Below are 15,249 nucleotides of genomic sequence, written 5' to 3'. Positions count from 1 at the left end.
CAAACGTCACAAAGCGGTCTCTTTCTTCCGCAACGAAATCATCAAGTACGCCTTGGCTATCATTGAGTGGCTATTAGGGACTTCAAAGCACCGATATGGCAGCCTTAAAAAAAAGAGGCTTTAAAGCTAGGATAGCAATCTCTCCCCCCCGCCCCCCGCAATGTTATTGTCTCATAGCGATGCAAGAAAGAAAGAAAGAAAGAAAGAAAGAAAGAAAGAAAGAAAGAAAGAAAGAAAGAAACATCCATTCCAAATAGCCTCGACTACCGCTGAAGCGAAGCGGTCGGAGAGGAACCGCGAGAGACGGAACGCTTTTTTCGCGATCGGTGTTTCCGGAGGACGCGAAGCGCGTCGGACCGCCCAGAGGAGGTGGTGGAGGACGAGTGAAAGGAAACGGGGGATGGCTTCTGTTTCGTATGCCCGCGGACTATGGCGGGGCTGCGGCAAAAGTAAGCCTAAGGAGGAGCCCGAGGGATGGCTGGTTTAAACTCTGGGCTCAGGGGATGCAGCTAAGGGATTGTTATATTGCCATTCACTTCGATGTACCTTGGTGTTACGCTGCTTAGATTAAAACACTGCCATCCCTGCCTGTCCTTCTTAATGACCGAGCAGCATAATATCTGAAACCCAGAATTGAAACGTGGGGTCCTTTGGTTGCTTTCTTGCAGGCGTTTCGTTACCCAAACTAGGCAGCATCATCATTTCTGTTAGGGAGTAGTATACACATTTGGTCTCAATTTGTATTCTAGTGACTTGCCCTGGCAGTGTTGGTGGGAATGGTCTTGGTCCTTCTTTGGTTGGGCTGTTTATTGCTAGCTTGTTTGGCAATTCCTTGATTGGGGCATTGATTGTTTGTTAATTGTTGGTCTAATGTTAATCTGAATATTAACATTAGACCAATAACAATGTAAGATTGTTCCCTTTTTTGCTCCTTGATTGTCTCTTGATTAATATGTAGATGTTGTTTGTGTCTATGTGCTTGTTGGTGGCCAATTTGATGGCCCTAACTCTGACAAATATGCCATCAGCAAGCACAAACAACATCTATCTGCCATTCAAAAGAGACAATCAACAAAAGGGAACATAAAAGACTAGAACCTCTTCACCAGCAATCAACACCCAGATAAGTAGAGATTAATACCAAGATGAACATTAGATTAACACATTTAACATTTGGTTTAGGACCAAAGAACAACCAGGATGATTCACACTGACACTGACAGGGAAAGCCACCAGTGACTAGAATATAAAATGAGAGCAAACCACTCCCTACTAGCACTGCTGATGTTGCTTAGTTTGGTAACAAAATGTCTGCAAGAAAACAATCTCAGACAGCATGAATGACTCCTCATGTCTTTCTTAAACCTTGCAAGAACAGCTTCCCGAGCATGGAGATGGCTGTTTGCTTTAATGATTAGGGAAAGTTAGATAACCACTTGCACAGTATCAATAATATTTCCTCTTGGAAGGCTTGCATTTCTAAAGTTTAACCCTGGAATTTAAAAATGGATTCCATGATTATGAACATTGAGTTCAGTTTGTTTTAGGTGTCTGGTGTCTGGCTTTCTGACCCTGGAGATTTTATAGCCTGACATTTCAAACTCTATGCTGCTAAAGTTGAAGGGTATTTTCTTGATAATTGTTGGTAAGAAAAGCAGAGTTGGTAGGTCTGACATATTAGAAGCAATGTGCATTGTATATGGTAAGGTGTTTGCACAGTGAAGTTCATAGCATCATTGTGCATCTTTATAAAGGCTCAAATGATCATTTGATTATGTGATATGGCAGGTATTAATGGCATGTGATATTGCATTGCCTCTTACACACACACACACACACACCCACACACACACCTCAAACTAGCAGGAACTTACTTCTCTTAAGACTTAAGTTATTTTTGTCAGAATTTGAATAAAGGAAATGCACTTTCACAGATTCCAGAGATATTCGTTAGATATTAATTATAATAATTATAATTATAAATTATATATTGCAGCAAGGAATATTTTTCCTTCATTAATTTTAGTCAAAATTTATAGAGCTTACTTTTATATAAATGTATTAGCAAAGATGATATTAGACAATTAAAATAATAATTTTAACAAACCCTTCTTTTTTTTCCCTCAGGGTTAATTTCCATTGCACCTACTTCTCAACTTTCAACAGCAGAAATTGCTCAAAGGCGCAATGATCTGTTCATAAAAGAGAAAGAAAGACAACTGTCTCTTAATCCACGGATTGAGAAAATTGAAGTAAAACATGTTGGTAAATCACATACTGGCACCTTATTTATAATGAACAAAGGACTTTCCACTCCATACAGTTGTGCCATGCGTAAGTAATTGAAATGGTTGTTGTTAGGCTGAATAACAAATTGAAACATGTTTTATGTAAGAAGGGCTATGGCTTAGTTAGTTGTGCTTCTACAAATACATAATGTTTGGGAGTTAAACTTACTCTAGTAAGTGTTCACTTGGGATCACCAGTCATTCTGCTTCCCTAATATGTTTCTTGGTTTCTACAGATCTGTTCTCTTCTTTGATACCTAGTCTCTAGCCATTTGGAATCCTCAGTTTTGTTGAGTCAATTTCACCTATCCCTGTTAATTCCCCATGAAGCATCATTAAAGGAGAGAAATATATTCATGCTATTTTGCAATGAATTATAACTTGATCCAAAACAGGCAAAAAATAAAATAAAATCCTGGCTTCTTCCTGTTAACCAAAAAAGATTCTAATAGTGTCTCATAGTAGGATTAAAAAAAGAAAAATAAGTAGAAGTAGCAGATGGTTAAAAAAAAAACTATGGGTGAAACCTTGCTGCATCTCTTAAAAACAATTAGTTTTTATCATAGGTATTATACAGGTGATTGTTTTAGACTGTTGTTTCACTAATAAAATATGATTTTATGATTCTTTGAAGTTTAATTTTTATTTTACTTTGTTTTTTCCAGATTTAAGTGAATGGTATATTAAGAGATCTGTGCTTGCCCTTGTAGATGGGCAGCTCTGGGATATGTACAGACCTTTGACTCATTCTTGTGAAATTCAGTTTCTTACTTTCAAAGATGAGGATGCAGAAGAAGTGAACAAAGTATGACAATACTGAAGTTCTTGCTTTATATTGTTTTTATTAAACCTGAAGGACAAAAGGATGCATGGTGTAAATTTAGTTGAATGTAAATACAGGTAGTCTTTGCTTAATTTTGATAATTGGGACTGGAATTTCTGTCACTGAGCAATGCAGTGGTAAAGCACAATGTAATGTGACCATGCCATTTAGTGATGGGAATCTTGATTGTGAGAATCATGGGTTATTAAGCAAGGACGTCCTGTGATTTTCTGCGAGCAAAATCAATGGGGAAGCAAGCAGGAAGCTGCAGTTGTGACTTCCTGCAAACAGAGTCAAAGGAGAAGCAGGCAGGAATTTGCAAGTCCTAGTTGTGACAAATCTTTCTTTAGGTAGCTTGCAAGCAGGCCAGTAGGCAGGTAAGTGTTATGGAATATGGCCAGGTAGGGGAGGGTTTAGGGTACTGTGATGGGAGTGCAGCTAGGCAGAAGTTAAGTCTTGCAGCCTAGCATGATTGCAGGGTGCCTATGGCCCAGTGCAAACATGGTCAGGTATGCATACACTGTGGAGTGCAGATACAGTGGACATGTTCTACAGAATGTAAGATTTTCCAGATCTTTAACTTTGTAGCAGGGATACTCACGAGAAAAACTGGAATATTGCAACTGTCATAAGAATGAAATAATTGCTAATACCTGAAACACAATTGTGATTCTCGTGGCACTGCTGTGGCAGCTAGAAATTCAATAACAGTATGCCATTCATTGAGCACCATTGAGGTCATAACCCAATAACAACTTGTAGAGAAGTTGATTCAAACATGATTTGAATATAATGATATTCTGTTTCTCTTATTATTCATCTCAAAGTTTTTTTCTTTTCCAGATTTAAGTGAATGGTATATTAAGAGATCTATTATAAAGGATATAAAGGATAAAGTTTCATCTTTCTGACTTTCTACTAATTACAGATTTAAATAATACAAGTGGAGTATTTTTGATTCATAAAATAAATGACATTCTTATTCCTTAGGATAGTCAGAAACAGAATACAAGGCAAATACCTTTTATGTCTGGCTGCATTTTTAATTATATTTGCTGTCAAACATAAAACTTCATAAGTGATGCTTTGAGTCTTTTAAATTTTGCTTTTGAAACTTACACTGAACTGTTGATATAATTTGAATTAATATCTATTGCAGGCTTATTGGCGTTCTTGTGCTATGATTCTGGGCTGTGTTTTAGAACAAGCATTTAAAGATGAATATTCAGTGACTCTTGTTAAAGCTCCAGAAATACCAGGTAACATAACTCTCTGGAAGAGTATTACAATGAACATGGAAAATAATCTCTGTAATTTACACATTTCAAAAATGTAGATATTATAGCATTTGAAGTGCATGCAAAATATTATGAATTATAGTCTGAACCCACTGGAAGGTTTTAAAGCTGAAGAAAATTATAATAGACAATTTACTAAATTACCAGTTTCAATAGATGATTGTCAACTGGTTTTGTTCATCTAATTAATAAATTTTTTGTAAGTATTTAATAAGTTGTTCATCTAATTAATAAGTATTTACCACCATAAGAATAATACATTTCTTATGATGGTAAATACTTCAGTTATTTTTTTCTCTGAAGATAAAAGGTTTTTTCAGTTGGTCTTTATTTGGAATTGGCTATATCCAAAACTGCTATGCTAAACAACATAATGCTGGAGAATGCATACTTCTTAAAATGATTTATTTACCCGTGTTCAATTCTCAATTGCATACTATAGCAGAACAGATAAAATTCCTGTTTAAATAGAACAGAATTGCAGACATAGTTTGAATATTACTTTTAATATTCAAATTCTGCAATTTGTTCAATTTATCTGAAAGGTTTTACCCCATTGAACTAGAAGAAATTTATGTATGTATATATAGAGAGTTGTGTTATAACCCTCTCGGCTCCCAAAAGAAGGTTTTGAATAAAAACCTCTCTTTTTTATTCTTTTGAATAAAAAGTGAAATTACCGTATTTTTCGGAGTATAAGACGCACCGGAGTATAAGACGCACCAAGATTTTGAAGGGGTAAATTTTTTAAAAAAGATTTTGCCCTCCCTGGCCCCCAGGAGCACTCTGCACTCTGTTTTTTGGGGGGGAGGGCAAAAACACATGGGTGACACAAGGGGGCTTGATCTTCCTAAAGAGTAAGGTTTTTATCAATCTCAAACCTACTTTTCTCTATCCCTCCCATGGCAGGGCAGGACTAAACATATCTCTCTGCGCTTTATTTTGTCGCCCACTTCTTTCTGACCGGCGACACGGAGCCACTTGGCCCAAGGAGTGGCAGTTAGCTTGCTTCTCTTCAGTGAGGAAGGAAAGACACACGGGGGCTGCTGAAATGGTACCTGAGTGGCAAAAGGGAAGCCCAAACGAAACAACCCAGCAAGGCTGCCTCCTTGAACAACCAGGCTTGTTCACAGCCCTCTTGGCAACCCGCTTCCTTAGTCTCAGGGCAAAAGCAGGTCCCAGGATGCAGGGAGACTCCTGACCTGGCACTCTTGCATTCCGAAGTTTCCTTTCCATCCTGCACTTCTTCCACTAGCCAAGATCCCAACGATGCCAATAGCTTTTCCCGGAGAGAAAGTGAAGATCTAGCATCTTGAGAAAAGACTTCATAATGAGGAAATTGTTTCTCTACCCTTTCTCCACCCCCCCCAATCTGCCCGGATCTGTCATGCAGCAAAGAGATACAGTAGCTGGGCGCAATAGCAGCAATAGCAATAAGCAGATCCAGAGAGATTTGGGGTTGGGGGTGGAGAACGCTAGATTGGGAAGTTAAAACCTAGAATGGGACATAATCAAGCTTGATTCAAAGGCTTTGGCTCCTTAGATCGGTGTGCTGCCACCCGGAAATGCTATTACCGTGATCTCTGCCGCCTGGAACCGCCCGAGAAGGGGCAGGTAAAGAGGGCGCTGCAGAGATCGTGGTACCAGCGTTTTGGATGGCAGCGCACCGATCTCAGGAGCCAAAGCCTTTGAATCAATAATAATAATAATAATAATAATAATAATAATAATAATAATAATAATAATAATAATAATTATTATTATTTCTTAGCCGCACCCTCTCCCGAAGGACTCGGGGCGGCGTACAATAAAACACATAAAAATACAAATATGGACAAAACATACATATAATATAGACGTATACAGAGAGGAGGTGGACAAATGGATGGAAACAATTAAAATCACAATATTAAAAATCCCCTAAATAAATTAAATAAATTACAAAAATAACAAACCCGTCAGGAGCGATATGTTCAGACTATGGTTGAGCCAGGCCAGCTACTTGGAATAGGTGGGTCTTGAGCTTTATACGGAAGGAGCGGAGGTCAGAGGTAGTCCTAATATCCGGAGGGAGGTCATTCCACAGGGCTGGGCCCGCCACAGAGAAGGCTCTACTCCTAGGCGCCGCCCCTCAGCACTGTCTGGTGGACGGCACCTGGAGGAGTCCCTCTCTGTGCGAGCGAATTGGTCGCAGGGATGTATGGGGCAGGATACGATCCCGTAAGTAACTAAGAATCAAGCTTGATTGTGTCCCATTCTAGGTTTTTAACTTCCCAATCTAGCATTCTGAGAAAAGCTTTCTTTCCCAGTTACTCAGAGGCTTTGGTATACTCTGCCCTCGCCCTCCTCCTGCTGCAAGCGAAAGGTGTCTCAGAGATTCAGCGGGCAGCTCAGGGGAGACAATGGCCACAATGACTTCACTCCCCAGCAATGTGAGGAGCCATTGCCACCGCTGCCACTGCCTAAGCCCCCCAGGAGCCCAGCCGAGCAGAAGCTCTGAAAGCCACCACCTAAGCCCTCCCAGGAGCCCAGCCGAGCAGGAACTCTGAAAGTGAAACCTCTCCTTTCCAGCCATCATGATCTCTGCAGCGCCCGCTTCGCCTGCCCCTTTTTCAGATGACCCAGATAGCTACATTCGGAGTATAAGACTTACCCAGATTTTCACCCTCTTTTTTGGAGTAAAAAGGTGCATCTTATACTCCGAAAAATACGGTAAGATAGTGTTAGGTGAACCTTTTTGTGAAAAGGTTCCAAAGACATACAGTTATTGACCAAAATGTTTCTTCAGTTTTTTGCCAGAGCAAGTGTCAATGCTGGAGAAAGACTCAAAAGTCTATCTTGATATTTGGACATAATTCATTATTTTTATTCAAGAGTGGGATATATAGAACTCAATAATTAACTATTCAGCCATATTTAGATTTCATTTCTTTACCATCCAGGATTTATTTGTTTTGATAATATATTTTCTAATGAAGAATCCCAAATAACCCAAAACCTTGTACCTTGTGTTTGACATTTTGTTTGATTAAGACATGCCTAATTATGGATTTAGAATTAATTGTATAGCCACATTTCTGGGAGGGAAAACTGATACTGTAACTATATGCTGATTCTCATTGACTTTGTTTAATATCTGATTTTGAAAAATCTATTCACATCAATATTTCAAAATGTTGTCTTGCTATATAGTGACATGTGGAGCATTTTGCTATGATGTAATCTTGGATAGCAAACTTGATGCATGGACGCCAACTGAGGTAAGATCAAACTGGTTTAATGGACAACTCAATATATCGATTCTATGAAAAGAATAATTGCTAAATGTAAAAATTGCAATGGGCATTTGTATCCACATAGAACTTTATGTGTTTGTGCCCTGTGTTTTATTTGCTCTTATTATGTAATAAAACATGATTTTGAACTACTGGAGAAATTCATTTTTTATAAATGTAGATCTTAAACTGCACTTCCTAGACTGCTGGACCAAGCCTCTAATACTTATTTGGGTTACAAATGTCTATTTGTTTTGAATAAAATTTATTTAAAATCTGCATATTGTGAGGAAATATTTAAATATTTTGTAAAAATTGATCTGAAAACAGAATGTATGCAGAATTAGCAGACCAGAAATTGATTGATCAATCCTCCTATGATGATAGAGTCAATATTAGATTTTGTTCTGGATTCAGACCTTAATTCATATAATATTAAGTTATAAAACCTAATTTGGAACTTCTTCAGCTCTGGTCTGGTCATTTTAGTCTGATCATATTTCTGTTATAAAACACTTTTTCTGCCATTGTTTCACCCTCTGGAACAGGCAAGATGGGCAGCAGATGTTTAATAAATGATAATAATAAAAATAACATCAAATATCCATATATGTCTATCTCTGGTCCTTGGAAAGGACTACCAGTAGGTAGGCAAACAAAAATACCTAACCCAGTTGCCTGAATGTGCGACAAACCAATACTATTGATTGTAGATCATGTAGAAAAATGCAAGGAAGAAGATTAATTTTAAGTTCAGTCTTGCGTTAATATAGTAGAAACATTTTTTAAAAGTATGGTGTATTAAAATATATAAATTGGATTTGGATAGCCTCACAAGCTTTCCTTTTTATTCCTCAAATATTTCTTATAGTATTTTCTATAATTGCTAAAATTATTAATTCAGAAACTTCCTTCTGTATTGCATTAGGGATGACATGAAAGGAACACTATGTCATGCGTTTAAATTGATTAAGTCAAATAATTTTTTAGACTGCTGGGCAGATAGAGGATATTGGGTTTTTTAAAGCTTAGATGAAAGGAGGAATAGTAAATATGAAATATGTTCCACTTTTTATGCTTTCTATATTCCTGCAAAGACAGAGCTAACTTAAATAGCTACAGCTTGAAAAGTCTCCAGAATAAAATTTAAATATTGCACACCAAGAATTTAAAGTACTTAAATTATTTCCACCTTTTTGTTTATCTGTCTATATAATCTCAGTATTTTTATCTCATTTTTGAAGGAAAATCTCCATTCCCTTTCAAAAGATGCTTTTCGATTAATTCAGAAAGATTTGCCGTTTGAAGTGCTGGATGTCGATGCAAAAGTGGCACTTGAAATATTTGAGTATAACAAGTTAGTATTAACAACCTATATGTCAGAGTTAAAATGTCATTCAAAAAAAGATGTGTATCTGCCTATCCCCGCAGTCATGTATATAATCTGAAATTAGTGTTTCATTCTGAAGATCTATGATATAATTTGAGATTAAAAAAATAAACAGGTCCTTATTCATTTACTTTTGGTTTTCATGTCTATTAATATGCTACTGTTAGCTAAAAGGAATATGCATGAACAATGTATAACTCCTGTTAAAACAAATAGCCATATATTGCACTTAACATAAGTTGTATATTCTTTATTTTCTAATAGATAATAATACACACCATTCCACTTTGAAGAGTAATAAGAAGAATGAGTAAAACGGAATATGTTTTCTGTGGGTTTAAATGCATCAACATTTATTGTATAAGAATAGGGTTCTGAAGTTTTAGAAACATTTCCACTAGAAGCAAGGCCGGCAACAGTTAATAAAGGCCTGGTGGTGGGTGTAAAGAGACATTTTCTCAGTTTTTGAAAAGAAAGAAAAAATACTCCTTAGCCCACTGTTACTAGAATTGGCATGTAGGAATGAAAAATGACGTATGATTTAAAAAACCTAAATAGCATGTACATATTCTTCTACCTGAATTTGCGGTTATTTTACATTAAATACAGTAGGAAGTTTAGTTATGGACCTGTTTCTTTGTGTTTTAGGTTCAAACAGGATATGGTTGAAGAAAGAGCTGCTCAAAATTCCAAAGGAGTAGTTACAGTGCACAGGTGAGCAAAGCCCAAGCCAGCCCTTTTCTTTTAATAACTAGAAATTTTTACCTTTATGACCTTTACATAAAGAAGTGAAATATTCTTACAATCATGGGGAGAATAAATGAGGAGGTAAGCATCTGAGCAATGTTTTAACACTTCAGTGAGAAGTTATGTCTTTGCTTTCATCTCTCTTTTTCTCTCCCTTTAAATTGATGTCAAAGAAGAGACCCGTCATTCCTGACTCATCAGAATATATGATTATCAGCAATTTCTCTTGCATTATATTTCATTATACTAAAAATCTACAAAAATGCATTATATTCAGTGACCCAAACCACTTTCAGAACTCGTGGAATTATCTTTTGTGATTAGGGCAGATATTTTGCAAGGGATAAATAAGGCCTCAATCCTTTGTTCTGGAAGCCTCCAGTTGAAAATTATATAGTGTGAAGGAAATCACAATTCACGTATGCATCGCTGATGTTCCCTTTTAATATATTTTCATTCCATTTATTTATACTTTATTATTTATATTGCCATGTGCAATTCAGTGTAGTGTTTGGTCTGTTATCTCAGTAGACAAGTCTGTCACCACCTGAAAGCTATAATATATTTTAGAAATGTTGATTAACTGGCATTAAAATACTTTATTTTAGCACTTTTAAATGGCAAAATATGTAGCAAAAATAAAGTTACAGGTTTAATGTTTCATTAATTTTTCAGCCAGAGACACATTCATTATAGATCTTTAAAGACAATCATTCCAGAAGCTTCAAGTGTTGTCAGAAGAAATGTAGGCCATGATTCCAAGCCATATTTGTGCAAAAGTCAAATAGGGAACACTTAAGAAATTTAGTCAGTCTTCCAATTATCTATTCAGTTTCACTTCAACACATCCAGTGAATGGGGAGCTTATCACCCCACTGGATAGGTAACAGATACACTTTTCAAGCTATTACTAACACATTTTCTGTGATTTGTTTTCAACCAGATTTGGTGATTTTGTAGACATTAGTGAAGGACCTCATATTTCAAGAACTAGCTTGTGTGATCAGTATGAAGTGACAGCAGCTCATCATCTTCAAAGCAGCCAGTCTGAATTAAGAAGATTCCAGGGTCTCTCTGTACCACATCATTTAAAGGTTAGTAATCTATTTATTAGTATTTTTTGTTTAGGGTAAGAAAGAGAATATTGACTTAGGATGGTATGCAGTAAATAGCCTTCAAATTATTCATCCTAAATTCACTGATGTTTCTCATGAGGCAGTAGAAAATATTTTACCCTTTTAAAAACTCCTGGAAAATTTTTGAGGTCTTTTTAAAAAAGTAAAATAAGTACATTAAATGTTTTGGAAAAATAAAAAATGTTTGTCAGTTCTTTGAAAAGAATGAAAAACCATGTGCTTGCAATTTGGCAGTGCAATAGTGAAGAGTTTAAGGGCTAGTAAAAAAGGAAAGGGCTTTTTAAACGGGTTTTATACCGCACAACCCCCAGCAACAATTGATACAAGAATTATTAGGAAAAGTAATTATTAAACAGTCACTGCTCCATAGTTTAGAATCCATAAGGAGAATTAAAGAAAAATGATAGGAAATTGGAAAGCATCTCTTGTTCCTTTTTAAACTAGAAATAAATAATACAAACCCAGCATCTTAGAGTTTAGTGGAAAAGATTCAGCCAAACTTTTCAAATTATAGTGCTGTATTTTTATTTAGAAAATGTAACATCACTTTCCCCCAAAAGGCTTTACCTGATTGCTATATTTGGGAAAAGAAATGTTTTCCAGAGAAATATTAAATTTTAATCACACACACACACACACACACACACACACACACATTCTAGTGGTGTCCAAAATAATGGACACCACTATTTAATGTTTATTCTTAAGAAATACAACTGGATTTTTCCTCTTTAAATCCTGAGAGGTTTTATATAAGAAAGCTGAAAAATTATGAAATGTGGTTATTTGATCCTCTCATGAGATTTTGCCCATAATACACAACATGGAAACACATTTTCATTGCAAAATAATAATAACGATTTATTAAACTTAAATACTGACTGATTCTGTTTCATTACAGCTTTATCATACTATATGGCACAGATTGCGGAAAAGATCAGAGAAACTAGTAAGTTTAAGCCTCAAGGAATAATCACTACATTTGCATGACTTATTTTTTTGAAACCTATGAAGAAACACAGCCCTGTAATAAAATGTAACATAAAATATCAATATTTTAGAAAAATGCATTAGAAATTATAATCAGTTTCTTTTGCTCTGATATTCTAGAGCAGGAATTCTCCAACTTTGGCAATTTTATGGCTTGTGGACTTCAACTCCCAGAATTCCTCAGCCAGTTCGCTGAATTCAGGGAGGTAAAGTCCACAACTTGTAAAGGTGCCAAGGTTGGAGACCCCTGCTGTAGATTTTTTTTATAGGTAATCCTGGTCTTGCAATCACAATTGTGACCAAAATGTCCAGTGTTAAGATATGTGGTCATTAAGTGTCACCCAATTTTACGAGATTTTTTTGCCACAGTCATTAAGCGAATCTGGCTTCCCTCATCAGACTATGTTTGTTGGAAGCTCCCTGGGAAATTTGACCCCACTTGACCATGGGGATGTTGTGACAGATATAAATGTGAGGACCAGTTATAAGTTACTTTTTTAGTACCATTGTAATTTCAAACATTTGTGAACCTAATAGTCATTAGTTTAGGACTACGTATAGTATGTACCAATGTGTAAAGAAGAATTTTTCATAAGATGTTCATAATATGTAAGGCATAAAATTATTTTTATTTTCTTGGGCCTGGAAGGAATGACAATAGCACTATTCTGTTATTATTTGTATGTTATATTGATACACGTTTTAACTTTGGGTAATTACTATCAAACTTAAAAGTATTGACTACAATGTAAATACAATGGTGATATGAACAATGGATATTATTACAAGTGTTAGTACTACTGTTATTACACTATTAGAGAAGTTAAAATCGATAGGAAGGCAATGTAGAATGGAGAACTACAAAGGCTAAACATGAATGCCGATACAGAAGACTGTATAACTACTTTATATTGTTAGGTTTGTCTTGGTTTTTTTGTTGTGTTCCCCCCCCCCCTGTTTTTAAAGATAAAAATGTTTAATAAAAACTTTTTAAAAAAATATTGATTCACGTTTTAGATTGCATACACACTGCATGTGTATTGCAAACATCCATGAAAATTATTGTTGACTTGTTCCTGTTTTTAAAAAGCAGAGACTTATTCTTACCCATCTGTTACTGAGTTTGGAGGTGTGGGAATGTCTACTTTTGTCATAGTATAAATTACAGTAGACATGGGATTTTCATCTCTCGATGGCCAAAAAAATGTAATGCTTGCTTTGACAGTTGTGGCCAAAGGCAGCACATAAATGATTTGAAGATTGCTAGGAGTCTTGAAGCTTTATTTTGTTTATGGGTGCAATAGGGAGAGTACTGAATTGCAAAACTGATTTTTGATTTGAGTGTATAAAAGTAGTAGTAGGAATTAGATTTAAGAATAATGGCATTGTCAATCTAATATTATCAGCTAATTTAAACTATTGACAAAAACCTTAAGATTTCAAATTTCAGTGCTACTTTCCTATTTATGTAAATATATTTTCTAAATGTTCTGTATTGCCATGTATATAAGTACATCTGCTATAATATCTACTAGCAAGCATAATTCTAAAGCTTCTCAGTATCCTCTTTCTTTCCTGGGTAGTCTGAATATTAAACAAAATTATATTTAATGCGTGTTTTTTTCAGTAGTATTTTTTTTCTGAAGCAAATGCTAATGAGAAATGAACAATATTTTTCTCAGGAGGCACAGTGTTATCATTTCTGCCCAGATTTTTCAGTTTACCCATTGCAGTTCTCATTAAGAAAATCAAAGTGTGGTTGCCAACATGCAGGATGATCAGCATGAACAGTGAATAAGGGGGAGGAATTGGAATGGATTTGGGGATTTGGCAAAAGGAATGTGAAAGTTCATATTTTACCTCAAGAATGTATTATGTTTTACAGATCAGTGAAAGAAGACAAAAAGAAACAAACGATGGGAATGAAATTACAAATGTTGAACTAGCCTGACCCTTTCTAATCTGTATATGTGGAAATACTTATGAATTAAATTGAGATTGTTTTAAAGTACAGATTCATTATTCAGATCAATTCTTTGAAAAAGTTCAGATTTTCAGAGACTCACAGAACATCACCCTTATTCTACCAGATTAGAATTGTAATGGCAATAAAAAAAGATTGCATATCTAGGGGTGTTTTACAGTATCTGCAGGTATTCAAAGCCTGTTGCAAAATGAGAAATGAGTTCAGATACTGATCCTGGCAGATGTTGGATTTTCCTCTCAGCTTTAATACCTCTACGATTCACAGTTAATAAATATGAGCAATAAGCCCGTACACATCACTCCAATTCAGTTTGAATGGAAGATTCAAAGAGGGTTTGATTGAATTTGTGTTTGCAATTTGATATTTGGAGCCAAATTGATTTGAACTACTTAAACAATTGGGATTCAGATTAGAAAAATATATATCCCTGGACTGTGAGAGCAAAGCATTGAAATACCCACAGATGTTTATTATTGAATGAGATAAAAATAGGCGATTCAGCAGACTTTTTAACCCTGTCATGCTACAGCTGGATGTTACAAAATATTTTTGAAATAATATTCTTGAACCTCTTTGGAGGCAAAGAGAGCTTGATTTGTGCTTACTGAACCAATGCAGCAAATACCTTACTCCAGTTTTATAATAAAGACGTTCAGAAAATATTTTAAGATAAATGCTTGTTTTCTGGAGTGCCAAGCCTTGTCTGGGCACTCCACCAAAAAAATGCTTTATTAATTCTATCTCTGGATTTGCAGAATGATAGGAAAATAGATATATCAGGATGTTTTTCTTGCTGCTTTCTGAGCAGAACCCTTTCCTCCCTATTGGGACTCAGTTGTGCCTTTGGCAACAGTTAGCAGCAGCAACAGATTTAGTCAGAGAGATACAATTCTATAGAGGAAGACAGTTGAGAAAGTAAGAAAGCTAGCACAGAAAAATATTTAATATGATTATAACTTTTATTAAGAAAACAATAAATGTTTGGATGTATTACCATGGTCCCCCTTTAGTTCTTAAAAATAATTAAATTTGCCCAAATGATACTGAAGGTAAGCATTAGCTTTCAGCCAATAATACATAATCTGAATGGCCACCCTTGAGTCCATATTCAAAATGTTGAGGATTGAGTTGAATCAGTTGTGTAGGCAGAACTAGTATCAAAGTTTAATACACCAGCATGAGAGAGAACAGTTTTGAAACATCACCATATTAAAGAAGCCCAGAGCTAAGAGGGAATGAAGTCCTTGCCAGTTCAAAAGAGTTCTGGTAATAAGAGGTTAAAAATTAGAATTCAGAGTAGGTGCTGAAGCCTATG

At 35.7% G+C, this 15,249-nt stretch overlaps 1 protein-coding gene across 1 annotated transcript; it reads left to right on the top strand.

Annotated features, from left to right (window-relative positions):
• The first annotated feature begins 239 nt into the window (after nt 1-239).
• Nucleotides 240-13,955, top strand: MRPL39 (mitochondrial ribosomal protein L39). Its single transcript, XM_081950763.1, has 10 exons — nt 240-449; nt 2,128-2,334; nt 2,954-3,093; nt 4,271-4,370; nt 7,602-7,669; nt 8,929-9,041; nt 9,723-9,788; nt 10,765-10,915; nt 11,859-11,906; nt 13,833-13,955. Exons 1-10 carry the CDS (start codon nt 401-403, stop codon nt 13,896-13,898), a joined length of 1,008 nt encoding a protein of 335 aa, XP_081806889.1. The 5' UTR covers nt 240-400; the 3' UTR covers nt 13,899-13,955.
• Nucleotides 13,956-15,249: the final 1,294 nt, after the last annotated feature.

Source organism: Natrix helvetica, assembly GCF_964273705.1.
Source record: "Natrix helvetica genome assembly, chromosome: 4".
NCBI classification, from domain to species: domain Eukaryota; kingdom Metazoa; phylum Chordata; class Lepidosauria; order Squamata; family Natricidae; genus Natrix; species Natrix helvetica.
Note: the sequence above shows the minus strand (reverse complement) of the source record. Positions and strands in the feature narration are given on the sequence as shown.